The 27,221-nt window shown below is 33.7% G+C and overlaps 1 protein-coding gene and 1 pseudogene across 1 annotated transcript in view; both read left to right on the top strand.

The window, feature by feature from the left end:
* SPAG16 (sperm associated antigen 16) overlaps window positions 1-27,221 on the top strand; it is a 755,650-nt gene that overhangs the window by 517,349 nt on the left and 211,080 nt on the right. The window contains exon 14 of the mRNA XM_011358649.2: window positions 10,973-11,038. Within this exon, the coding sequence (XP_011356951.1) occupies window positions 10,973-11,038 (66 nt within the window). The remainder of the gene's footprint in view (window positions 1-10,972; window positions 11,039-27,221) is intronic.
* On the top strand, window positions 17,035-17,153 carry LOC111738729 (annotated as a pseudogene).

Genomic DNA, 27,221 nt, shown 5'->3' with positions numbered 1-27,221 from the left:
TGTTCAATTTAAAAGGTATCTTCATAAAATTCTTTGGCATTAATTTTTAAACTAAATATCTATGGTAATACCTATAATAAAAATAAGCTACATATAGCTGGTAATGAGTAGGAAAATATTTTTCTCACAGTTGGTATAAACTTTAATTCCTCTCACCCTTGGACACAATTTGCTTACTCTTCTTTAATCGTACTTTTCATTGATCATAAAATTTAAATAAATGCATAGGACACATTTACAAAATATAATTCTCTTTAACTTTAAAGTTTTATTTATCAATTTTTCTTAAAAGTTTTTAATTATTTACCAAAAGCAATTAGTTTCTAGAAATTTACACAGGACTAAAGCTTTGAGGAGACGGTGCCTTTACATCGCAGTGTGAGGGGGTGCCGGGGCTAATGGGGTATGGGACTCATGGGATACAGGCTGCAGAGGGTCCTGTAGACAGGAGAAAACTGCACGTGCAAAACTTTATTCTGTGCAACTGTCAAATGGTTGTGAAATTTGATTGTTGGGACTCCATTTTCTAGAGTTCTACTCTATGACGATTTTTTAATAAAATCAAAATTCTTGAGAGGTTCGCCCTTTTACCTGAATTGCCTCGAAAAGGCAGAGGTCACATGGTAAAGAAAAGAAAGTTGTTAGTGAAAAACAAACTTACCAAATCTTAATAATTTTCCTAAGAATGGCCCTATTACATGTATGTATGTGTGTATTAATTCAAACACATTTATTAAATATCTCTCTTGAGCCAGCTCATCCCTGTGGTTGTAATTATGAAGTGATGAAGATAATAGAAGTCATTCCTGCTATCAAAGATTTTGTAATCTGTATATTGTTACTATGTAATAACATTAATTGAGCATTTGCTATGTCTCAGGCAGCAATCAAAGCACTTTACACGAATTATTTAAACCCTCGCAATGATGACATCAGGTAGATACTCATTATTTCTATTTTACAGATGAGAAAACTGAGGCTCAGAGTGTTCCAAGGATACCACAGGGCCCATATTCAAATTCAAGTAGTGTAACTCTAGACCCCGTGTTCTTAACCATTATATTACATGCATGTATAGTATCTGTCTATTTAAAAATATGCTCAAATATGACATAAAAATCAACTTTTCATTTTGAGAATGCATATTAGCTCAAAGTACATTAATATATGTAAATTCAATATACAATACAATAAATACTATAAGATAATGTCACAATTTAACTCTTGCAACTAGCTAATGAATGCCCCAATGGCTATTGTACTGCCAAGGATATTTCATGAGTAGGGGAATAAAAGTCTCTCCAGCCCTTTATTATGGGCTGAATTGTGTCACCTCAATTCATATGTTGAAGTCCTAGCCCCCAGTATCACCCAATGTGACTATATTTGGAGAAGGGTCTTTAAAGTGTTAATTAAGGCTAAAGGAGGTCATTGGAATGGGCCCTCATTCTATCTGACTGGTATTAGTAGAGGAGAGAGGGAAGACCATGTGTAGATATAAGGGGAAGATGGCCTTGTACAAGCCAAGGAGAGGCCTCAGCATGAAACCAGCCCTGCCAATATCTTGATTTTGGACTTTTAGCTCACAGAACAGTGACAAAATAATTTGTGTTGTTTAAGCCACAGTCTGTGGTACTTTGTAATAGCAGCCCCAAACTAACACATCCTTAATTCTCTCTGCAGTGTCAAAGGATGAGACCACCACTCGAGATCTGAAACAAACAAACAAAAACTGAATTTATCATATACTTAAATGAGGAAAGTTATACTAGTCAGAATTATACTCATTGAGCAAACCCAATTACTGATCTCATATTCACTTTTTGTGAAGAGCTTACTTTAGATTGTGTTAGTTATAGAGGAAGAAGTGGTTCAGGTTAAGCTTAGAAGAGTAGTTGTGTTGGTTATTGAAGCTTGTTTTTTGTCTCTTACACAGCTGGCAGAAGGTTAATATCAGCCTTAGGAACATGTTCACTGTATTGAATCTTTGGCCAATTGGCTGTCTTTCAAATCATGAATCTATTGCTGCTATTTGGCTTTTCTAGAAGTGTACACTGAAGTTAGTTGTCATTGATTAATTATATAGGTTTAAAATCAGTTCTGGTTGTTTACTTGTAAGCAGAGCTATGAAAATGTTTCCAATTAATTAGACAAGTTTAAAACTAGTTCTGATGTTTGTGATCATGGCTATAGAACAATGAGTCTTCCTGGGAGTGTGGTTATTTTTTAATTCTCAGTAGCCAACAAAAAATTGCAAAGCAGAACAAGGACTAGAAAAGAAGACCAATTATTCCATAAATGGTAATATCCCTTACTTGTGGAGGCACTATACTAATCACTTTACATAAAGTTCTCCAATTGTAAGTGAGAATTTACAATATTACCAATTGTCTATGGTAGAGATTACAAGAGTTACTATATGTAAAGTGCTTTGCCTAGTATTTATATGAATGAGAGATATTACCTGTAACTTTCCAATGAGCTAAACTCTAAACCCTGTAATTTCACTCCAGGATCACATTTTTCACCACCATAATGTATTACCTCTCATAATAAAATGCATATATAATATACTTTCATTTATGCAAGAACTGATGTAGACACTCTGACAACGTAAAGAAAGGGGAATGTATGTGCACAAATGTACCATGAAATAACGCAAAAGATATTATTTACAGTGGTTGTATCTAGGGATGACCTGAAATGAGAGACTTTTCATTAGATGGTCTTTTGTAATATTTAATTTTTCAACCATATCCCATATTTCTTTTCTCCAATAAAATATAGTTTAAAAAATTGTGGGAATGTTTTTACTGAGAAGGACATAGAGAAACTTTCTGGAGTGATGGAAATGATCTATATCTTAATCTGGATAGCAGTTACACAGATACATCACAGGTAAAAATTCATTGAGCTAAGTCCCTAAGATTTGTGCATTTTACTGTAAGTTATATGTTACTAAAGACACTTTAACATATTAAAAGATATTTTACAAGATAGCCTTTAAAAACCTCAGTTGGGAAGGCTCAATTTATATTTTGAAGTCTGTTCAATTTTTTCAAAGAATATTGAATTTATTGGTTAAATAAATGTCATTATAATGAAAAAGGAAGTTTGTGAACATTAGCTCTTTAACGATATCGATGACAGTATGTTTGGTAATTACTTTATGACGATTTATAATTTTATATTTTATAAAATTTCTTGCACAAAAAGGATTAGGTAATTTAGTAATTAGATAAAAAAGAGTTCCTATCTTGGCTCTGGCACTCTTTATCTATGCCATCATGGATTAGTGCTTCTGTTTTCTCATCTCTGGAAGGGAATTCCAATAGTACCCAGCTCATTGAGTTGTTATGAGAATTAAATGTGGTAATAAAACTAAAGCACTTATCACAAGGCTTTAGTGACATAATAAACACTCAATAAATGTAAAGCTGCTTTTTTCACTGAGTCATCAGTTATCTCCATATAGTTGTTTAAAATGTTTCCAAATAGTTAAGTTTAAGGGGCAATGACAATGTCAATGGGAAAATATGCTACTGAGTTAAAATCAAGTTATGACAAGGGAGTTCAGGGAATAAGACAGTGTAAATCAAAGCATTATACAGATTTAATGCAATCCGCATCAAAATTCCATTGGCATTTTTTAAAGAAATAGAACAAAAAATCATCAGATTTGTATGGAAGCACAAAAGACCCCTCATGGCCAAAGCCATCTTGAGAAAAAACAATGAGGCTGGAGGCATCACTCTGCCTGACTTCAAGTTATACTACAAAGCGACAGTAATCAAAACAGCATGGTATTGCCAGCAAAACAGACACATGGACCAGTGCAACAGAATCAAGAGTCCAGAAGTAAACCCATATTTATATGGGCAAATAATTTTTGACAAAAAAGCCAAAAACATACAGTGGATAAAGGAAAGCCTTTTCAATAAATGGTGCTGGAAAAGCTAGAAAACCACCTGCAAAAGAATGAAACTAGACTGTTGTCTATCACCATACACCAAAATTAACTCAAAATGGATTAAGGACCTGAATATAAGACCTGAAACAATAAAATGCATGGAAGAAAATATAGGAATGAAACTCAAGGACCTTGGACTTAAAGAGGATTTTATGAATTTGACCTCAAAAGTAAGGGAAGTTAAAGCTAAAATAAATGAATGGGACTACATCAAACTAAGAAGCTTCTGTTCAGCAAAAGAAATTATCAACAAGGTAAAGAGACAACCATCTAAATGGGAAAATATATTTGCAAACAATACCTCTAATAAGGGCCTAATATCCAAAATATACAAAGAACTCATACAAATAACAAAAAAAACAAGTGATCCAATGAAAAAATGAGCAGAAGATCTGAACAGACACTTCTCCCTAGAGGACATACGAATTGCCAACAAATATTTGAAAAGATGCTCAACATCACTAGCTATTAGGGAAATGCAAATCAAAACCACAGTGAGATATCATCTCATGCCTGTTAGAATAGCTATAATCAACAGGACAAGTAATAAGAAATGTTGGAGAGTATGCAGAGAAAAAGGAGCCCTTATACACTGCTGGTGGGACTGCAAATTGGTACAGCCACTATGGAAAACAGTATGGAGGTTCCTCAAAAAACCAAGAATTGATGTACCATATGATCCAGCAATCCCTCTACTGGGTATTTACCCCCAAAGACTTGAAAACGCAAAGACAAAGACAAAGACAAAAAGGAAGGAAGGAAGGAAGGAAGAGAAATCAAATTTCGAAGTATAAACAGTTCTCTGAGAAGAGAAAGGGGAAGGCTTCTAGGCTTACAAGCTTGCAACCCCTGGAAAGTAAACAAATATCCAAAAAGATATTTGCACACCAATGTTCATAGGAGCATTATTCACAGTGGCCAGGACATGGAAGCAACTGAAGTGTCCAATGATAGATGATTGGCTAAAGAAGCTGTGGTACATATATATACAATGGAATAATACTCAACCATAAGAAGAGGTGAAATACTGCCATTTGCAATAACATGGATTGACCTTGACATAATCATGCTAAGCAAAATAAGCCAGACAGAAAAAGTTGAAAATCACACGATATCACTTATATGTGGGATATAAACCTAAAAGCAACAAAGGAACAGGACAAACAAACAGAGACTCATGGATATGGACTATAGACTAATGGTTACCAGAGGGTAGGGGATGGGGGAGGAGGGGGAAGGTAGACGGGGTAAAGGGGGTCAAATATAGGGGGGTAGCGGGAGAGTGAAGTGGGAAAAGGGGATCAAATACATGGTAGCTGAAGGAAACTGGACTCTAGGTGGTAAATACAATAAAATATACAGATGTCAAATTATAATGTATACCTGAAAATTATATAATTGTATTAACCAATGTTACCTCAGTAAACTTAATAATAAAAAAAAGTGCCAAAGCCTCAGTGTTTACCTGTGATCCTTAAATAAAACAGTTATAAAATGTAAAAAAAAAAAAAAAGACAGTGTACATTCCCTGTCATGACTGATTAAGACGAAAATAAATATTGAAAAGGCTGCCAAGCTATTTGTCCAAAAATAAACATATATTGTGAAGGAGAATTTTTGCAATTTTTAGTTGTGATCTCCATGTTACTATTCACTTTTTCACTCAACAAATATTTATCGAATTCTATAAGAGCTGTCTTGGGCCTTAGAAATAATTGAGTGGTGGACAAGACAAACAAGTTTCAAACATTTATCTCTTATGGGGCTCAATTCTAGGGAGAGGAAACCAACAATAAACAAGGAAACAAACTCATTAAGTAAATTTATTTGATGATGAGTAACATGAAAGAAACAAAAGAGGATGACCTATTTATCAGGTATCAACACTTGATGAAATTATTAAACCCTGGATTCTGAGGGTTTTGACACAGTAGAAGCTTAGTTCTCATTCATGGAACATCCAGTTAGAAGGTCTTAATTGGTAGCTTTTCTTCTTGGAGTGGTTCAGAAACCCAGGCTCCTTCCATTTGTGCTCCTCTATCTTCCAGGGCCCCTGTGCCTACATTCCAAAAAATAGGCAAAAATAAAGAGCTTAGAGGATCATGTGGGATACTTTCAGAGTCAAGGCTGCATGGGACTGATTTCATAATTTCACTGGGCAGAGCTCAGTCACACGGCCACACCTGACCTCTAGTCTGATGGAGTGCCGAAGAAGAAAATGAAAGCGGTTTCATAAAATGTCTGCAACTGTATGAGTAAGTATCAGAGTAGGGGCAAGAATATTAGATCTCGGATGTCACGGAAAGGAATGAGTTTGAGTTGAAAGCATGATGGGAAGAAGGACAAGGGCATGCCTCTAGCTACATGAAAACATGCAAGGTAGAGAAACAGGAAATATAAAGGCAGGAGCATGGCAGGCCTGTTAGAAGAACAGGAAGGTAACTGTGACAATATTATGGTTTATATTTATATTTACTTATGTATTTATTCTGACAGGAAGCAGAAGTTTGCCTGATCAGAGGTCAGACCATTTATTTACTCACCAAGCAGTTTGTGTTGATTTGCCATCCCCCAATTTCTCATGGGGAGAAGCAGTGATAGCCAGGTATATATACCCTGCAGGTACAGTGAGTTATATACTATGAAAAGAGATTCCCAAATTATGAAATTCAGAGCCCTTCTGCCTGTCTGGAGTAGGAGGGTAGGGAGAGAAAGAGAGAAAATTTGGAGAGCGAGATTGAGCAAGAGAGAGAGATAGACAGAGAGACAGACAGACAGACAGACAGACAGACAGACAGAGACAGAGACAAAGACAAAGACAAAGACAAAGAAAGACAAAGACAAAGACAAAAAAGAAAGAAGGAAGGAAGGAAGAAGAGAAATCGAGTTTCGAAGTATAAACAGTTCTCTGAGAAGAGAAAGGGGAAGGCTTCTAGGCTTGCAAGCTTGCAACCCCTGGAAAGTAAACAAACAAACAAAAAACAAATGCCTCAGGGGGAGGTGCCCCTGAATCTCTCCAGAGGTCTCTATCTGTAGAGTTGCAATTGAATCATCCTTTAACTCAGGGATAGTTGTTTTTGTCCAGAAAGCCTTGACTGTAGAAACATGAAAATATTCATGGATATTGAAAATGTTCATACATGAGAAGGGAGAATGGTAAAGGATGAGATACGATGTCAGATAGCCAGATAGGAGCCAAACAATGTAGAGCCTTTGGACCTAACTACAAATAATAATTGTTTGAATGGCTGTAAGCAGCAGCATGGTATGATTTGATTCAGGTTTATTGATCACTCTAGTGGCTGCAAGACAAATGGATGGGGAGTGGGGTGACAGTAGGAGCAAGTAGATCAATAAGGATGTTTCTGCTGTCCGCATGCTCCATATGACAATGTCCTGCACTAGAGTGGTAATGATGGAGAGAGACAGAGGTGGGCAGAGTAGAGCTGTATGTTTCAGAAAGAAGAGATGTACTAGCTGAGAACTGGTAGGGTCGGGGGAAGAGAGGTATTCTAATTCTTAGGTGTTTGATTGCCTAGGTTTTTTGTTTGAGCAATTGGCGATGCCCTTTATTCAGAGGGAAAGATTTGTCAAGGGTCAAGATGGGCAACTGGGAAGTTAAAAAATCTGCTTTTGCATATAATGCCTGACATGCTATATCACCAGCAGGAAAGAGGGCGCAAACCCAAGTTGTATGTTTACAGAAGTGTGAACAGGGTTAAGGGACCAAATACAGCACTGAAAGGCTCGCAACACTGGAAAGCCATTACTGCCCCTCGGTCTGAAGGGCCTGGAGAAGGAGGGCATTACTGGTCACATGTGAGCTGTTGCCATGGGAGAGAACCAGCACAAGAGGAGTTGTGCAATTGGGTAGAGGACAGGGCCACTGACTGAATCACTACTGAACAGGAAGGGAGCTCAAGTGGTTATTTATCTGTCCTCGATGTCTTTCTGTTCTACCGTGTCCTGCTAATGCTTTCCTCTGGCTCAGTCTTACCAGAGGACAGGAGGCCTGAGAGCCCAAAGCGACGTGGTTAGCAGGACATGGAGCAGGGCAACGCCTCATAGGGAATGAATCCGAGGGACAAACAAGAAACAGCACCGATGACTCTAAGGCTCCTTCCTGAGCTCATTAAAGAGGCAAATAGATGGCTAAGAGTGGAAACATTGATTTCAAAGTCATCAGCATTTCAATGGTTTATGTCTCAAGTTAAGAGCTAATATTCTTTAAGCTCTTACTTTGTTCTAGGCACTCTACCAACATTTCACATGCATTTAATCTCATTTAATTCTCAAAACAAACCTATAGGTTAAATATTTTACCTCTCTGGACACAGTACTGTTATTTAACCTATAGGTTTGTTTTGAGAATTAAATGAGGCAACTGAAGCACAGTGAATGAAGTGAAGCAATTTGTTTAAGGTTACACGGCTATTAGGAAACAATTTCAAGAATTAAATCCCAGACATTTCTATCCCCAGGGCCAGTGATAGAAACCATTATTGCACGCAGCTTCTCTGAGAGAAACAAATTCTGGAGCAATGACATGTTTGGTCACACGATTTTTTTTTTTTTTTTTTTGTCACACGATTTTTTTTTTTTTTTTTATAAGACCCTTTCCTCTTTTTCACTTTTTCTACTTCTTTGAAATAAAACGATTCTGACAAGATTCCATCAAAGAAGATATTCCAAATTTTAACGTCCCAGTTTGGGTATTGCTTTTGATTAAGGCTGTTTGCAGACTAGCATATTAGTAACCCACATATTCTCTATACCACAAAAAGAGTAGATTCACTTTTATCTTGGGAACAGAGCTAGATAGAAAAAGCTGTTTTAACTTTTCCTAATTCATGAAACATTTATCTTCAAGTCAGGTTTTGTTACAGCAGCATAAATGTGTTCCGTCAGCATTTCCATTATTACCTGTATTTCCAGGGCTTTTCAAGGGTGCCTTAGAGATTCCATTTTGAATTAAAACGTGGCATTCAGGATTTGAATCAGGAAACTCCATTTTTCTTACTAATTAACCAAATAGTTTAGAGGTTCACAATTTAGAAGAAGACCAAATGTAAAACTTTTATTAATGCAAAAAAAAATATTTTAAGGCAATTTTGCTAATTTAAATAGATTTTTAAAAATATTAACACTAACTATACAAATAAATATTATATAACTCTATATGATGTTAGTTCTCAAATAAAATTAACCATAAAAATTCCTAAGATTATAAATGCTAATTATAACATTTTATGCTTTACCATTTTGGCTTTGTAATTTATTTCTACTTTAGGTGTTTGGGTGATTTAGGTATTTGAAGTTCTCAATATAACTGGTGTTGTAACAGTATCAAGATATTGAAACAGAATGACATGGGCAGGGTGGATTCTGAGAGAGTGCCAAATTGTTCAACATATTTTTATGAAATTTAAATTCACGTCAGTAAATTTTGCCTTCTGTGAAAAGGTATTAATAGCATGTATTAATTCTGTAAATAAATATTTGAAACAGTTTGCTAAATGCAATGGTGAGGGCTAATTAGAGCCTAGTTGTAAAGCCTTGCCAACTTTGCATAGTTCCAAAATATTTCATGAATGTTCTGTAAATGAGGGGCATGACGAAGACTAACTTTAATATCTCTTTTTCATAGTTTTTTTCTGTAATCTATCTTCCAGCCTGAATGATTTAGGACTAAGTAAATACAAGGTAGTGAATGAGAGTAGATGAATCCTTTTAAGTAAACCTATTCTCCTCCTGACTGACTTCTCTCCAGCCAGCTTGGCTCTTTGCTATTCCAAAAACATACCAGGCAAATTCCCACTTTCATACATTTTCTCCAGTTATTCCTTCTTCCTAGAATGCTTGTTCTCCAAGTATCTGCTTGGCTAACTCCCTTTTCATCATCAGTCTTTGTTCAAAACTTACTTTTTGAATGTGGTCACACCACACCGTTCTACCTGGTAATTTGATTTGTCCTTAGCATCTCAGTCCCAAAACTCGTGAAACCCCTTACTTATCCTGCCTGACTTTTATTATTTTCACAATACCTATTGTCTTCTAACTTACTTTGTACCTTTTAAAAATGTCTATTCTCTTCCTCTCTCCCTAAAATGTAAGGTCAGTGGGGACAAGTTCTTTATTTCATTCGCCTAGAGTTGTGCCCAACATATATTAATTGCTCAAAAATATTTGTTGAATTAAATCTGAATTTCAGCCCATAACAAAATCTACAAACAATGTTCCAAGTACATATTTCTCTGATTCTACAGAATTTGAATTATTTCCCTAAGATAATTAAGAATGCCCTTTGAATATATGGGTAAAAATGATAAGCCCCGCGTTTAAACCCCCTTTGTAATGTGTTATGGGCCATTTTTCTTGGACTCATTTAAAGTGAAGCTTGGAAATTTTTGCGGTTACTTTTTGTTTTTGTTTGGAAATGATGATCTAAATGAATAGATGTGAAGTATTGATTTTCACAAAACAAATGATTATTTTGTGTTAAAAATATTATGTACATGTTTTATAACATTTTTATACATGTGATGATTTTGGTGCCAAACCAAAAATTCGAGAATTAAAACATGATCTTGTAACTAAAAACAGAAAAGAAGAAAGAACTCCACATTTCCAACAATGGCAGAAATCATGTGCTGAAAATAAGAGCCTTCTAGAAGAGCTTCACGACTTGGCCCCATGGCTTGAAAACTATGCTATTTGCAAAACGCAGTCTTTTGAGAGTTCACCACCAGCTCAATGGTATAAAAGCAAAGGTACAAGAATTTCCACGTGGTTACGAGCCCTGTTGGCACACTCATCAGCACAGCTCTGCTTGATTCCAAATGGTAGCCGATAGAAAAGTTGGCATTTTCTGTCATGGGAATGTATTAATTTTATAATCGGACTAAAACATTACTTTAAAACAAATACAATGAATTATCCTTCAGTTTCTTTACATACCATGTGTGGAATTTATTTGATTTTATTTCTCCTTTGTCTTTCTAGGGTAAATGTGAGCAGTCACTTTATGGTCACATGCATTCTATCAACGATGCCACCTTCACACCTAGGGTGAGTTCTGTTCTCCCAATAATTTTTCTTTAATTCTTCATATACAAATTCATTGTAATGAAACAAAGTCCCAAGGGAAGATGGTAAGTTATCAGGGTGAGTAGGAGAACAAATTTGAGACTTAATTATGGTAACAGAAAAAAATATAGATAGTATAGGGTTGCAGAAGTTTAAAACACACACATAGACAATATACAGTGGTAAGAACAGTGAGGAATTCTATTGTACTTAACTCCATTGAAACTCATTTTTGAAATCTTCTTGTCTAATTTGGGCTTCAAGAAAATAAGTGAGACATAGACTTATAAATATTATTAATTTTGAATCATAAAAATAATGAAAATGCTTGAAAGGAAACACAAGAATAAAAACCATTAAAGAAGTGAGGACTTTCTTCTGGTTAGAACAGAGCAATCTTGAATTGACAGCTTTTTAATTCATCATGGAAAGATTTTAAATATGTCTTTCTTCACATGAACTGATGACAAACCAAAACTGTCTACAATCTGAGGTATTCAGATATTAGGATGATTTCTCCAGCAATGAAAATTGTTAAACATTGCTTCAAGTTGCTAAGCTAATTGGGGTTATACTTAAAAGGGTTCAGATAGTAATCATGGAAGGATGATTTAAGTTTGTTCCTTCTCAGATAAAAGCAATTTGACAAGATAGATGACCTCTCAAGTCTTTTCAAACTCTATGATTTAATTATATCTAACATTTTAATTTGTCTCTAAGTTCCCAGTAGAGTGTGAATCTTAATTCTATATCCCTCTTATTTTCCAATTAGCTAAAAAGAAGTCTAATAGATTCCGTACATCTAATTTCAAAATGACAGCATAGTCAAAATTCTGTTACTATCATGTTGTTATTATTTTTCTATAGAGGAAAAATGCTCACTAAAAATTATTTCTACTAAGTAATGTCATTTGCTCCAGTTGAAATTGTGCCGGTGTTATCGTCAGTCCTAGAATGTTAATGATGGGCTCAACTACAATTATATTCTAACGAAGTCATCTTAGTAAGAAATTTCCATTCGATTGACTCTATTAAGCCAGTATATTATGGGTTAGTACTAGATACCAAGCAAAGTTTTTTTTTTCTTGCAGATTATGAAGTCATTTAAGCACTATGGGCTCATGTAATACAAGATATTTATGCCAAAAATCTATTAAATGGCTTATAGATTTATGTACCCTAGGAAAATTAAATGGAAGCTAAAATGAAGTAAACTAACATTTTATAAGTTAGGTATTTTATTTTGGTAAGCAATATCATAGCTGAAAAAGACACACCATTTAACATCCCAAATAGTTAAATTAATAAAGATGGAAATAACTAACTTAGATTTACTGAATCAGCAATCAAGGGAGACATACATTAATTATGCATATTTCAAAGGCGAAATGATGCATATGAGGTCCAGGTGTCCGGTATTAAAGTAGCTAACCTGTTTTTGCTTATGTACTTTGTTCATACTAAAATGACTATTACAACACAGTTCCAAATCAACATCACAGGGTCTCATTGAATTTTTCCATTAATTTATCTCCTCTTTTCTGTAAAGTTAATAACTGTTAAGGAAATGAGATTTTGTCATGATAAATGACACCCCTAAGTTACATTTTCGATCACGTATGTCAATTGTTTCGAAAACTGTTATATTTTGCATACCTGCTAAGGAATGTCAAGAGATTGGGTGGCAGAAGTGAATGAAAGAACAAAAAGACTCTTAGGGATCTCTTGAGGACATGGCATTGTGACACATTTCATGTTTAAACAAACTATCAGACAAGGTTGTGATAATAAATGCATTATAAGGTACATATATGGCAGGCAGAGATTTGAATTACTTAGTATTAGATTTGCTAATTGTTTGATACCTTTAGGAATATGCATTCAGGTTACATTACTAGCTAAAAATGCATTTAGCTATTTGTGTAAACATAATTTTAGGAAAATTCTACAATTTTAGATTTATAAGCAGAAATCACAAATGTAAAATTCAGTGTTATCTACCTAGCAACCAAGAATGACAGAAACAAATATACGACATATGATATTTATGTATGGTCCTGAAAAGCTATGTAAAGTTAATTTTATTTTTATGTTATGTAGTATTAGGGCGCTGATGTCTTTATTTCTTACTGATTTGTCTAACAGAAGTAGGCATTTATTTAAAATCTCTTTTTAAGTAATCTGTTAATGAAATATTTTAAGGAGCTATGAAAATTTTTTACCAATTCCATTTTGTAAAGCCAAACCAAAAATAAAAAAAGAAAGCTGACGGTTATTGCTGGAAAAATGTTAATAGATACAGACGATTCAATGTAAGTTAAAAACAAAACAAAACAAAACAAAACTATGTAAAAAACATAGCAAGAAAAGAAGCAAAGCGTGCCTATTCGAGAGTCTTCTCTGCCTTCAATTTTGCAGGAAGCTGCTGTGTCTCCCCAGTGAATTCAGGTGCACATTATAAATCAAGTCTATTAGAATATAATTTTATCTTTCCTTCTGAGTATTTACCTTCACTTCACACATTTGAGCTAGAAATTTAGTCTCAACTCATTGATTGTTGAACAAAGTTAGAAGATTGAAGATAATTCTAGAAGATTTTCACTAGCTCGTGAAAGAGAAGGCTTTAGACTAAGTCCTATTCTCACTTCTAGTTGACCTTTTGGATTAATTTAAATATTATATTGATTTTTTTAACATAGGAGTGTGTGCCTTTATTGCAACTAATTATATAAATATGGATATTCTGATTTCAAAATGGATACCACAGAATATTGCCTTAACAGAAGAGAAGTCAAATTCTAACTCATTTTCCATCCACTGAAGCTATAGCTGTCATGAATAAGGGTGAAGGAAAAAGAAGCCTGTCAGTTTTATCTTTACAGCACTTGGAAGTTTTAAACAGATAAGAGGGAAAGGGGTTTGATAGGAATTTTTAGCAAGGAAGACACATACTCCAACTGTTTGGCTTTGAGTCATGTGGGGAGTAAGAGAACTAATTTCCTATTTTAGAAAACAAGAAGGGAAGTGGTCATTGTGGGTGATATTCAGGTCACAATTTAAGCCAAGAATGTGAAGGAAGTTCTTAGAGGAGAGAATAGTCTGAGAAGGGAATTGGCTCATGATGTATATGAATCACTAGAGGATGGTGGAAGAGTATATAAGAGATGAAAGGGGTAATGGGATCAGATTCAGGGACAAACACAATTCTTTGGAGGTGAGAAGCTAATAAGGGAAAATATGCTACCTTAGATATTTATCGATAATAAAAATAAATATAAGAATCACATTCTTTATGGCAAAATGGCTATAGAATCAAAATGAACTATTAAAAAACCAAACGCTCATAAAACATGATGTTATGGGAAAGAGATTAAGTCCACTCTGCATTTCCTTTCCCTACACACCTTACCCAGCACTTCCTACCCATAGGTATCAGAGGCTGTGATAAGGAGTTTAGTGAGGAGTTGCCCCAGGAAGTGTGATCTGAGTCAGCTCCAACTCAAGGATCATCGAGAAGAGTAGACCTTTAGAATTAAGTCAGGGGTCCTGAATCAACGAGACGTTTTAATCTCAAAATGTGCCAGAATCCCACTGAAATCCTAAAGCAGATTCACTACTGAGAACTTCCTAGTGAGTCTCCCTCATTCTTTGATAACTAGAGTTTCTGAATCACTGGCTTTCTCTATCTGTATGGCCCACGCAGCACTCTGACCACTTATTTCCTTGACCACTTTTCCTCCATCACCCTTTTTCTCCTCGGCTACATACTCCTAAAGTCAAACTCTGAACACTTAGTCATTAACTTTAAATACATCACTTCCAAAAATCTCAATTTCAAGCACTGCTTTTCAGAACATACCTGTCTGTCTTTCCAGCTCTTAAGTACACCCAGAACAACACTTCCACTTCATTAAAAGCTCTAACCAGCTAAACCTTTCCCACCTTATCACACGTTCTGCCTTCACTTATCATTTTACCCCAGCTCAGGTTCCTCAGTTGTTTTCCTAGCAATTCCATTGCAAAGGATTTTAGTTCAGTTTGACTTCTTTTTCTCTGTAGTGCTTATCTAGCAAATCTATATTCTTTGGCCTGAACAAGATTAAAAAGTGCTGGAGAAAACTATAAGACTGTTTTTTAATTAAATTAAATTTCTGATCCTAAAGTGCAAATGACCACTCACTATTGCTCAACATTTAAACTATATTTCTCTAGTGTTTTTATTTTTCTATTCATTTAGATTGCTTTTATACTCTCCTTAAATATCCTCCCATTCTAACTTCCTCTTATCCACAAACTCACCTCCTACATCTACAACTTACTCTTTAATGAGAAAATAGAAACCATCTGAGAAAAATCCCATAGCTTCCTACCACTACATGTGTAAATGCATGGGCATCTCCAGGCAACTCCTGTGTCTCGCCTCCAAGCACCACAGAAGTGTATCAGCTGGTAAGGCATTTTGATCTTTCAGGTTGTACTGTGAATTCAATTCTTTTTTTATCCTCTTCTTAAGTTTACATTTGCAATTAGTCCTCATCCTTACCTTTCTACAGAATTATTTCTATTTCTACATAAACAAGTTTCAAATTTTTTTCTGTTTAAAAAGTTTGACATTCTATTTCTCAATCAATTGCTATCTTACTTTTCTTACTTTCATGCACTCTTGATTTTTTCTGTAAATTTGAACTTTTTAAAAATCACTTTTAGTTCCAAATATACATGAAATATACATGAAAAATTTGAGGGCTCTCTTTGAATTGCTGATTTGTGAAATTATTATATATTTGTCAGGAAAATTGAATTATGTCAGTTTGGGAGATTTAGTAGGACTTGTTTTCTGCCTTGTACATGATCACTTTTTAAATGGGCTTAGAAAGAATGCTGTTTGAGGGCATTCAGTTTTGTTATTTAGATAAAGATTACTGTAACTAATTCTTATGCAAATGAAACTCTCCTTTTATATTTATGTTGGAAGTTCTCCAAGTTTCTTAATTTATATTGATATTTCCTATGCTTTACTTCTTAATATTGCATACTGATAGACTTCTTCAGATTTATTTTATAATTTGCTAAGTTTTATTTGGCTGAATTTAGTTTACTACTTCATATTTCTATTGAGTTTTTACATTTCTATTACTACAGTTATTATTTATACAATTTCTATTTGATTCTTTTAAAATTTACCTGTCCTTGTTTTATTGTTTTGTTCGAGTGTTTGAATTCAGATATCTATTAGGTTTTTATTTTTACTTTTTAATCCATAATCTCTTTGAATTTTGAGTTGCAGTGTTACTTCTGAATTATCTTATTCTTCCATGTTACCCAGAAATTTCCAGTATCATTTTCTTCTCAACGATTTAAATATGAACTCCAAGTCAACAACTACACTGAAATTGTTTGGCTTTTCATATCATTACATGCAATGATCATTTCTCCATTGTTATCAGACTTCACTTTCATAATCACTGAAAACATTCTTCTTGAATTCTGGAAAGCAAAATCTCCATGGTCACTGCTTCTCAAACTGCTGTGCCAGATCCTCCTTTACTGCTTGACTGCTAAATATTAAATTGTATCAAGACTCAATCTTAAATCTTATTCTCTAGCAAATTCTCTTCTTCATCTCATTCAAACCTGCGGTTTTTAATTCCGCTTAACATGTGATGATTTCAAAATAAATCCCACTCTGACTTCCAGATTCACTGTTAGCTATTTTGCATTTTGGCCTAAATATCTATAAGGTATCTTAATATGCTAAAAATGAAACTCTTGTTTTCCCTTCATCCTAACTGGTTCTTTTCTCCATCTTATCATCTTAGTCAATGCAGTCAACTTATTTATTGCAGTACAGAAGCAGGAGGATCAGTTGTAGTTCACAATTGTCTTGGGGATTTTTGTCTGTTAATAAAAAAATCTGTTTACAATGGAATACAATGAAAAGGAATGAAAACAAGGACATTTTAAATCTTGTTTGACTCATCTATGGCCATGCTACCATGAACAAGCCCGATCTCGTCTGATCTCAGAAGTTAAGCAGGGTTGGACCTGGTTAGTAATTGGATGGGAGACCACCTAGGAAGACCAGGTGCTGTAGGCATAAAAAAAAAAAAAAAAAAAAATAAGGGATTGTAAGCTGACAAATTCCTTGCAATCTGTGAGGTCAACCAAGGATTGCCTTGCCTTAAAAACAACAACAACAACAAAAAAAACAGCTTGTTTGACTCACTATCTCCAACTTCTAGTATAGTTTAATTTACATATTTAATATTAAAAAATGTGATGAATGAATGCAAAGTTCTGAGCAAGTGAAAGCATAAGGATTTCATTACAGTGTTTGTATCACTGCATCTTATTTCACCTATACCAGCCTTCCAAATTCAGTGGATATTGAACTGCAAGCTCAAATCAGTTAAATCTCAAGATAAATTAATACCTCCTTATAAAGCTTATATAGGATCATAGCGTCCTATGACTTTGGAGTACTGGTACCCAACATTGGTTAGACTTGTCTCCTCCTAGTACCTTTTGAATCCAGGTGTCACCATTCACAAAATGCATAATCTCAAGCAAATTTTTCAGTTCTTCTGTAAAAATTCATGATAAAAAGAACAATGAGTATTGTATCATATATGTAATATGTTTAGCAACATAATGCCAGGCAACTAGAAAATGCTATTACTACCATTTCTACTCATATCGTTCCTATTATTATTACTATGACTGCTGCTGCTGCTACTACTATTACTACTACTACTACTACTACTACTGGTGCTAATGCTTTCTTTAACTATTTGTGTTATCAATAAGTAGAAGTAAATGAAAGAACACATACAAATATATAAGATAAATATCTTATATCCCATAATTTTATTTCATTTAATGTAATATCAATGTCATAAACATAAAGCTGCAGTACATATTTTACACTTTAATGAAGATAAGAAAATATAATTCTGAAACTATTTTAAATAAGATATTATGTAATTATATTAAACAAGCTAAATCTTACTAAAAAATGAATATAATCCTCAGTAAGAATACTTTGTTTTTTCACATCGGAGCATACCATTTAATAATTAGGCAGTTAAGAGTTTTAAATTTGATCTTAGATAGGTTAATTTCTTTTTCTAAATTGCTAGTATGTGGACATAAATGCATTAATTCACATTATCCTTTTTTGAAATCATTGATAAATTCCTGCGATTGCCTACTAGAAAAGTTATCCTTGCTCCATTTTAGCAAAGGAAGTTCAATTCTTGATTTTCTGAAGTTTATTTATTATCTGAGATCAAACAGAAAGTACTTAGTATCAGTCTCTGGCCACTTTATATAAAGTAATACAAACAACATTTAGGTCATACAGCCATTAATCATCTGAAGGACAAATGATGTCAGGCTGTACTTATACACCAAAAAAATTTCGATTTTGTTTACTTCTTCAGTAATCCAACTTGATGTCAACTACCATTTAGCTGGGCCAATAATATTGATATTTGATGTCAGTTTTTATTCATTACTTCACCTGGATAATGCATAAGTCAAAACTTTTAGATATGTCATGAAAAATACCAAAACAGTTTGTCTATTTGACGAAACTAGAGACAGTGACAGAATAGAAAATTAAGGGATATGTAACATGCCAATTTTATTTTACATAATATTTGAATTATTTTAATGCTCCCACATTCCTGAAAACTAATTTTATATCTTTTAAACTTCTCATTCTAAATGATATTTTTAAACTAAATCTTTCAGGAAATAGCCTTGCCCTAACATTTTGCAAAGAAAATAATTTCCGATAAAAAAAATAAAGAAAAGCAAAAGAAAATAATTAGTATAAACAGAAAATTAATTAGAAAATTATTTTTAAATATAATAAATTGGTAGAGGTATTCTCTCTTTATTTCTACTTCATTTTGTTTTTTAAAATATAACACTTTAAATGACAAAGAACAGTACATTTAAGATGATATCACCCTGCCCCTAAAGTTTAACCTTCAATAATTTCTACAGTTAGATAAAGATGAATTCATGCATTTGTAATTTTCTTGATGGTTCTGTGAAAATTAAAAGCAACATTATTATGTCATATTTGTTGATGCTTCTGTTTTGACTATAAAACTGTTTCTCTTTCTATATGTATGTATGTATGCATGCATGCATACATACATACATGCATGCATACATACACACATATGTATGTATGTAGGTATGCATGCATACCTACATACATACATATATATATATATGTTTATCCTCTGGATGACTTAAATTCTTTCGACATTCATGGAAAATTCAGTAGTGGACTTTCAACTTAGCAACTGTTTACTGAGCACCTTCTACATCTTAGTCTTAGACACCACTCTAAATATTGAGGGTTCAGCAATGGACAAAACCAAGTCCCGTCCTTATGGATCTTATACTCTGGTAAGAATCAGTGAAAATAAACAAATAAACAAATCAACAGTGCCAAGAATAATAAATATTATATAACCAGAATAAATCAGTGTAAAAAAAGAGTAATGAAGAGAGAGTTGGGATTTATAATAAAATGGTCAGGAAGGGACTCTGAATGAACAATATCAAAGAAAACCATGGAGTGATCTTAAGGAAGAACTCAAGCAGAGGCAACAGCAAAGGTCATGTTCCTGAGGTGGTAGAAGTGTGGGGTGATGGAGTGATAGTATATATGGCGTGAAGCAGAATTAAGCAGGCGAAATATCTTATACCTAGGAGATAACTGTTAACTTAGACTGTTATTAGTTAAATGTGGGATGGTTGAAGCCATTTTAGAATAACCCCATAGCATTATCTGTGGCTTCTAAAATATTTATTTCTAAAAAAATACCCCCGCTATGAGAAATAGATTCTTTGGGCTCAGTAACACTTTAATGATTTTTACCCCATAGCTCTCATTTCAATTCTTGGTTCGGTAGGTAATCAATAAATATTCACTGATTAGGAGATATCAGAAAGTCACCACAAGTTAGAACAGAAGGATATTTAAGAGAACATAGTTATGACAATATTGCGATATAATTAAATGTATTTTATACTATTGATCTTAAAATATTTTAAAATTTAATACACTTTCCAGGCTTCCCATGATTGTTCTAAGGATATAGCTACCAAAAATAGTTCAAAATATATTTATTATTTTTATAAGAAATGATGTCACTGCTCAGAATATTTGGCCATTTAGGCAAGTGGTCTTCCAAAGCAATTGACTCATTTAAACAGTTTCAGTGCAAAAAGATGTTCTAAATAATATCAAAATATCAGTATAAAATTATACATTTTTCTCTAGTCATGATTAATTGCAGTCAGTCTAAACTTGCATGTGGTTTGAAAAACTACATGTATTAAGAAATTGTTTTACATATAAAGATTATGTCTAATGCATCATTCATTATCCCTGAATCACATAATTAGGGCAAAAAGACTTGTCACACCAATTTACTCAAAAGTATAATTACAAGATAACTTGATTATCTCCTTTAATATAATTTTCTCCACTTAATTGTGTGTTTGTGGGTGAGTGTGACCCTGTGAATCCATACCTCAAGAAGTGACTGCTTGTTAACATGCAAATCTACAGGCAGAGCAGAAGAATCTGCTTTTCCTCTTTAGAAGTTTAATTTGTATACTCAAGGTGTCCCTGAAGGGAAAATGTTTTAAAAGTTACATCTCCCCTCAAATGGTCAGGAACTTCCCGTGGCAAATTTTACAATAGTCTTGGGGACCGGTATGTCAATCACCACCATGCGTTGCCTCTCACCCCACCCCAATTCAACAGCTGTATCAAAAAACTCAGCAGTTTTCTAATTAAAGAAACTTAAGCTGCTATATTTAAATTGCATTCAGAAACATAAATTTATTGTATTTTTCCTAAAGAATTCAAGTTTTCATACTCGTTTTTTTAAGAATTTGTAAATATCCCTTGACTCATTTTCAAGTAACAGTGAAGCAAAAGAACCTTTTGCTTCTAACATAAATGCTTGTTGCATCTCGATCTTTTGTTCCACCTGAGCTAGAGAAAATTAAGACCACAAAGACTCTTAACTATAGATTTTGTTTCTTTTTTATGGGGCTTCATATTGGAATTGACCGAAGGTATTCAAAATTTTCTCTTCTTAGGCTGAGGGATAGATTTTTTTTCTTAGAAATAGTTGGATTTTAGTTTACATGCCCAAATACAAAATTACAAAAGAAAATAAATCATTAAAATATGGATGGCTTTCCTATTATGTTTTGCATATCTAAAAATGGTAAAAATAGAATACGTCTTTTTGTATTTGTAACTTTTCTTTCTCCAAAGAGTATTCTGTGGATACGATTCCATATCTTTAAGAAAATATGATTGTTTCTCCAGTGGAAAAAAATCTAGAGTACTAAAAAATTCTGTGCAAACAGAAGCACAGCCTAGTATAGCAGTAGTTATTAGAAAGGTGATGAATTTTAGTTAAATATATGTAGCTTCACTCTCTAATCTATTTTTGTAACTCAGACTATAGATTTGAGGATATTTGATCCAATCACTTTAATATGGCTACAGCCAAATATAGCCTATCATCATAAACATGAACCTTAGTAATGTAAACATTATGATGACATAAACTTATGCATAAAGTATCATTTTTATGTACCTAATAGAACTGCACTTATATATTAAGAGAGAGTAAACTCATTGCAGATTATCTCAGTAATGTTATTGCAGTGAAACTATATTAATCAACAATAATTGGCCACTTTAAAAGAGACTTCTGTCAGATAGAGTAACACCTTAGGTTGTTCTCACAATAACTAAAACAGATTTAACAGAATTTGTGTGGATCTACATATAGTATCTTCCGCAATGATTAAAGAGCAGAAGGACAAAGAGAAAAGGAACTGTTATTAAGAACAGTCATTAAGTTATTTCTCTCATCTTTGCTAGATGATTTGTTTTATTTCACCATGAAGTATAAAACTACATATTTAAAAAAATATTCTTTTATTATTAGTTTCAAATATACAGTACATTGGTTAGACATTTATATAGTATATGAAACAATACTCCTGATCACTCTTTCTCTCCTCTGGCTCTCCACCTACCCATTACCTTACTGCTGACTGCATTCCCTATGCTATGCTACTCATCCCTGTGGCCATCTATCAACTACTAATTTGTACTTCTTTAACCCTACACCACTTTCCCCACCCGACTCTGGCCATCAGAAAATACATACATATATTTTTAAAAACTCCATCTAAGCACTTAAGAAATGATTATTTAAAAATTACTAGAAATTTGTACCTTGTACATAGTATGTGAAACTGATATAGGTAAATTTTAAAATCTTATATTTTTCCAACCAGGAAAGAAACATATTTATTTGCCTGGATATTTTGCAGTCTGCACCTAAGTCAGCTGCTAACGTGGACATTCATGTTCCAGGCCCCTCACAGACCTCCAGTCACTGCCGCAGACTAGTGCTTCTCTAATTGTCATTCCCTGCCCTGTCCCCTTCCTTACTCTGGAAATATAAAAGGACTGATTTTCTCCCCTGATAAAGGACAACAGATTAATGAATTTAAGTTCCTGAATCATTAAAATTGACATCCCTGGTTTACTACTTAAAGTGCAGTAGCAATTGTGGCTAGCTTTTACTCTTCAGGGGGTCCTGTGATCTCAGTTTTTTATGTAAATTAATGCAAAAATTGCTCCAACGGTGTCACATGCTGTTCACTTTAAACTCCAAACAGAATGTTCTATTTCCTGATTTGGTAAATAGAAAGAGCAGAATGGCAGAGTTATAAATTAACAGAATATTGGTCAAACCAGGTTTGAAAGGCATGAGAGACAGCACAGTGTATATTTCCAAGTGTGTTGAATGAAAGATTCACCTATATGTACTTTATTCTTACATATACTTATTCCTAAAATGTAAAGTTATAGAACAATACGTTTCATTTCACTTAGATGGTTTATAAATCAGTTTGAACAAGATGACTCCATAGCTCATTAAGATCTAGGATCCTATCTTATCTATTTCTGTATTGCATCTTTGCAGTCCCCCCTCCCTTGCCCCACCCTCCATCACCAGGCACTAGAGCATTCTAGTAGAGATCACTTGTCTGGTCAATATTTAAAAACCAATTAATAATTTCATCAGAGTTCTTTAAAAAACAAATGTCTTCATCTTTTAAAATCATGTATAAATTTCTTTGTTCAGCTCATCATAACAAAAGAAAAAAGTGGTAGAGGGACAGAGATGTACTATTATAAAATAAAAAAAAAATGATGAGTTTCCGCAGCTTGATTAAATGGATTAAAGAAGATTAGAAGTTTAGCAGTTGACCAATGGCTTTTAAAAGCATTTGAATGTCCTTTAATTCTCAAATTGGATCACCCATTATTGTAGGTTGTTTTAGGAAGATTATCTGTGCAGGCTTCATTCAAATGCAAATCCATATGCCATGAACGCTTTATTTAAAGATGGTCGTTGTTTAGAAGAAAATAAGTTGATGGACAGAAGCAAAGATCTCTCGAGTGATAATCATTTTAGAAAAAAATTTATGTGTGTGTAGTGTATGTATGAATTACTCAGTTGGGTGACCACATTAATTGTGTACTTGTGTCATATTATAATTGCCTAAAGACTCTGTATCAAAAAACTCAGCAGTTTTCTAATTAAAGAAACTTAAGCTGCTATATTTAAATTGCATTCAGAAACATAAATTTATTTTTCCTAAAGAATTCAAGTTTTCATACTCGTTTTTTTAAGAATTTGTAAATATCCCTTGACTCATTTTCAAGTAACAGTGAAGCAGAAGAACCTTTTGCTTCTAACATAAATGCTTGTTGCATCTCGATCTTTTGTTCCACCTGAGCTAGAGAAAATTAAGACCACAAAGACTCTTAAATATAGATTTTGTTTCTTCTTTATGGGGCTTCATATTAGAATTGACCGAAGGTATTCAAAATTTTCTCTTCTTAGGCTGAGGGATAGATTTTTTTTTCTTAGAAATAGTTGGATTTTAGTTTACATGCCCAAATACAAAATTACAAAAGAAAATAAATCATTAAAATATGTATGGCTTTCCTATTATGTTTTGCATATCTAAAAATGGTAAAAATAGAATACATCTTTTTGTATTTGTAACTTTTCTTTCTCCAAAGAGTATTCTGTGGATACGATTCCATATCTTTAAGAAAATATGATTGTTTCTCCAGTGGAAAAAAATCTAGAGTACTAAAAAATTCTGTGCAAACAGAAGCACAGCCTAGTATAGCAGTAGTTATTAGAAAGGTGATGAATTTTAGTTAAATATATGTAGCTTCACTCTCTAATCTATTTTTGTAACTCAGACTATAGATTTGAGGATATTTGATCCAATCACTTTAATATGGCTACAGCCAAATATAGCCTATCATCATAAACATGAACCTTAGTAATGTAAACATTATGATGACATAAACTTATGCATAAAGTATCATTTTTATGTACCTAATAGAACTGCACTTATATATTAAGAGAGAGTAAACTCATTGCAGATTATCTCAGTAATGTTATTGCAGTGAAACTATATTAATCAACAATAATTGGCCACTTTAAAAGAGACTTCTGTCAGATAGAGTAACACCTTAGGTTGTTCTCACAATAACTAAAACAGATTTAACAGAATTTGTGTGGATCTACATATAGTATCTTCCGCAATGATTAAAGAGCAGAAGGACAAAGAGAAAAGGAACTGTTATTAAGAACAGTCATTAAGTTATTTCTCTCATCTTTGCTAGATGATTTGTTTTATTTCACCATGAAGTATAAAACTACATATTTAAAAAAATATTCTTTTATTATTAGTTTCAAATATACAGTACATTGGTTAGACATTTATATAGTATATGAAACAATACTCCTGATCACTCTTTCTCTCCTCTGGCTCTCCACCTACCCATTACCTTACTGCTGACTGCATTCCCTATGCTATGCTACTCATCCCTGTGGCCATCTATCAACTACTAATTTGTACTTCTTTAACCCTACACCACTTTCCCCACCCGACTCTGGCCATCAGAAAATACATACATATATTTTTAAAAACTCCATCTAAGCACTTAAGAAATGATTATTTAAAAATTACTAGAAATTTGTACCTTGTACATAGTATGTGAAACTGATATAGGTAAATTTTAAAATCTTATATTTTTCCAACCAGGAAAGAAACATATTTATTTGCCTGGATATTTTGCAGTCTGCACCTAAGTCAGCTGCTAACGTGGACATTCATGTTCCAGGCCCCTCACAGACCTCCAGTCACTGCCGCAGACTAGTGCTTCTCTAATTGTCATTCCCTGCCCTGTCCCCTTCCTTACTCTGGAAATATAAAAGGACTGATTTTCTCCCCTGATAAAGGACAACAGATTAATGAATTTAAGTTCCTGAATCATTAAAATTGACATCCCTGGTTTACTACTTAAAGTGCAGTAGCAATTGTGGCTAGCTTTTACTCTTCAGGGGGTCCTGTGATCTCAGTTTTTTATGTAAATTAATGCAAAAATTGCTCCAACGGTGTCACATGCTGTTCACTTTAAACTCCAAACAGAATGTTCTATTTCCTGATTTGGTAAATAGAAAGAGCAGAATGGCAGAGTTATAAATTAACAGAATATTGGTCAAACCAGGTTTGAAAGGCATGAGAGACAGCACAGTGTATATTTCCAAGTGTGTTGAATGAAAGATTCACCTATATGTACTTTATTCTTACATATACTTATTCCTAAAATGTAAAGTTATAGAACAATATGTTTCATTTCACTTAGATGGTTTATAAATCAGTTTGAACAAGATGACTCCATAGCTTATTAAGATCTAGGATCCTATCTTATCTATTTCTGTATTGCATCTTTGCAGTCCCCCCTCCCTTGCCCCACCCTCCATCACCAGGCACTAGAGCATTCTAGTAGAGATCACTTGTCTGGTCAATATTTAAAAACCAATTAATAATTTCATCAGAGTTCTTTAAAAAACAAATGTCTTCATCTTTTAAAATCATGTATAAATTTCTTTGTTCAGCTCATCATAACAAAAGAAAAAAGTGGTAGAGGGACAGAGATGTACTATTATAAAATAAAAAAAAAATGATGAGTTTCCGCAGCTTGATTAAATGGATTAAAGAAGATTAGAAGTTTAGCAGTTGACCAATGGCTTTTAAAAGCATTTGAATGTCCTTTAATTCTCAAATTGGATCACCCATTATTGTAGGTTGTTTTAGGAAGATTATCTGTGCAGGCTTCATTCAAATGCAAATCCATATGCCATGAACGCTTTATTTAAAGATGGTCGTTGTTTAGAAGAAAATAAGTTGATGGACAGAAGCAAAGATCTCTCGAGTGATAATCATTTTAGAAAAAAATTTATGTGTGTGTAGTGTACGTATGAATTACTCAGTTGGGTGACCACATTAATTGTGTACTTGTGTCATATTATAATTGCCTAAAGACTGGGTGAGAAGTCTATTGGCATGTTTTAATTAAATCTTATATTTCCCAGTTTAATAGGGAAGTGACAAGAAAAATTATAAAACTCTAAGCTCTTCTTATGCCTTTTATTGTCTGGCTGCATTTACTAATGAGCCACATCACCCTCCCTCTACCCCAGCATCTCTTACTTTTACCCTCACCTTCTGCTATTTCCAATGTCACTATGCCAGAATCATATAATAATGTGCATCAAAATTAAATTTAAAAGCTTTGACTAAAAACCTTTCATCTGATTTACATGTGAATTTATTCCTGACTTTCTTCTTATGTATTAATGGATTTGAAGTCAATCAGATTGAGTTTCAGATGCCAGCTACCATTTACCAGGTGTATGAATTAGAAATAGCCTCAATATTCCCGTATATAAAATGGCAACATTACCATGTATCAAATAAATTCATCAAGTTAATCCTGTTGGATGCTGGAGATACACACACACACACACACACACACACACGCGCGCGCGCGCGCGCAAACACACACACATTCTTAAGCTTTGTTCTGGGATGCTATTACATTATTTAGAAACTGTTTGGTTCTTTCAGGTCTGCTTTTAAGACTGGTTAGGTGGGACTAGAGCCATGCTCAATTTAGAGCTAATTATTTTCCCAGTATTCAAGCAAGATCCTTCTTTGTGCT

This window comes from Pteropus vampyrus, unplaced genomic scaffold (genome assembly GCF_000151845.1).
Source record: "Pteropus vampyrus isolate Shadow unplaced genomic scaffold, Pvam_2.0 Scaffold42, whole genome shotgun sequence".
NCBI lineage: Eukaryota > Metazoa > Chordata > Mammalia > Chiroptera > Pteropodidae > Pteropus > Pteropus vampyrus.
Note: the sequence above shows the minus strand (reverse complement) of the source record. Positions and strands in the feature narration are given on the sequence as shown.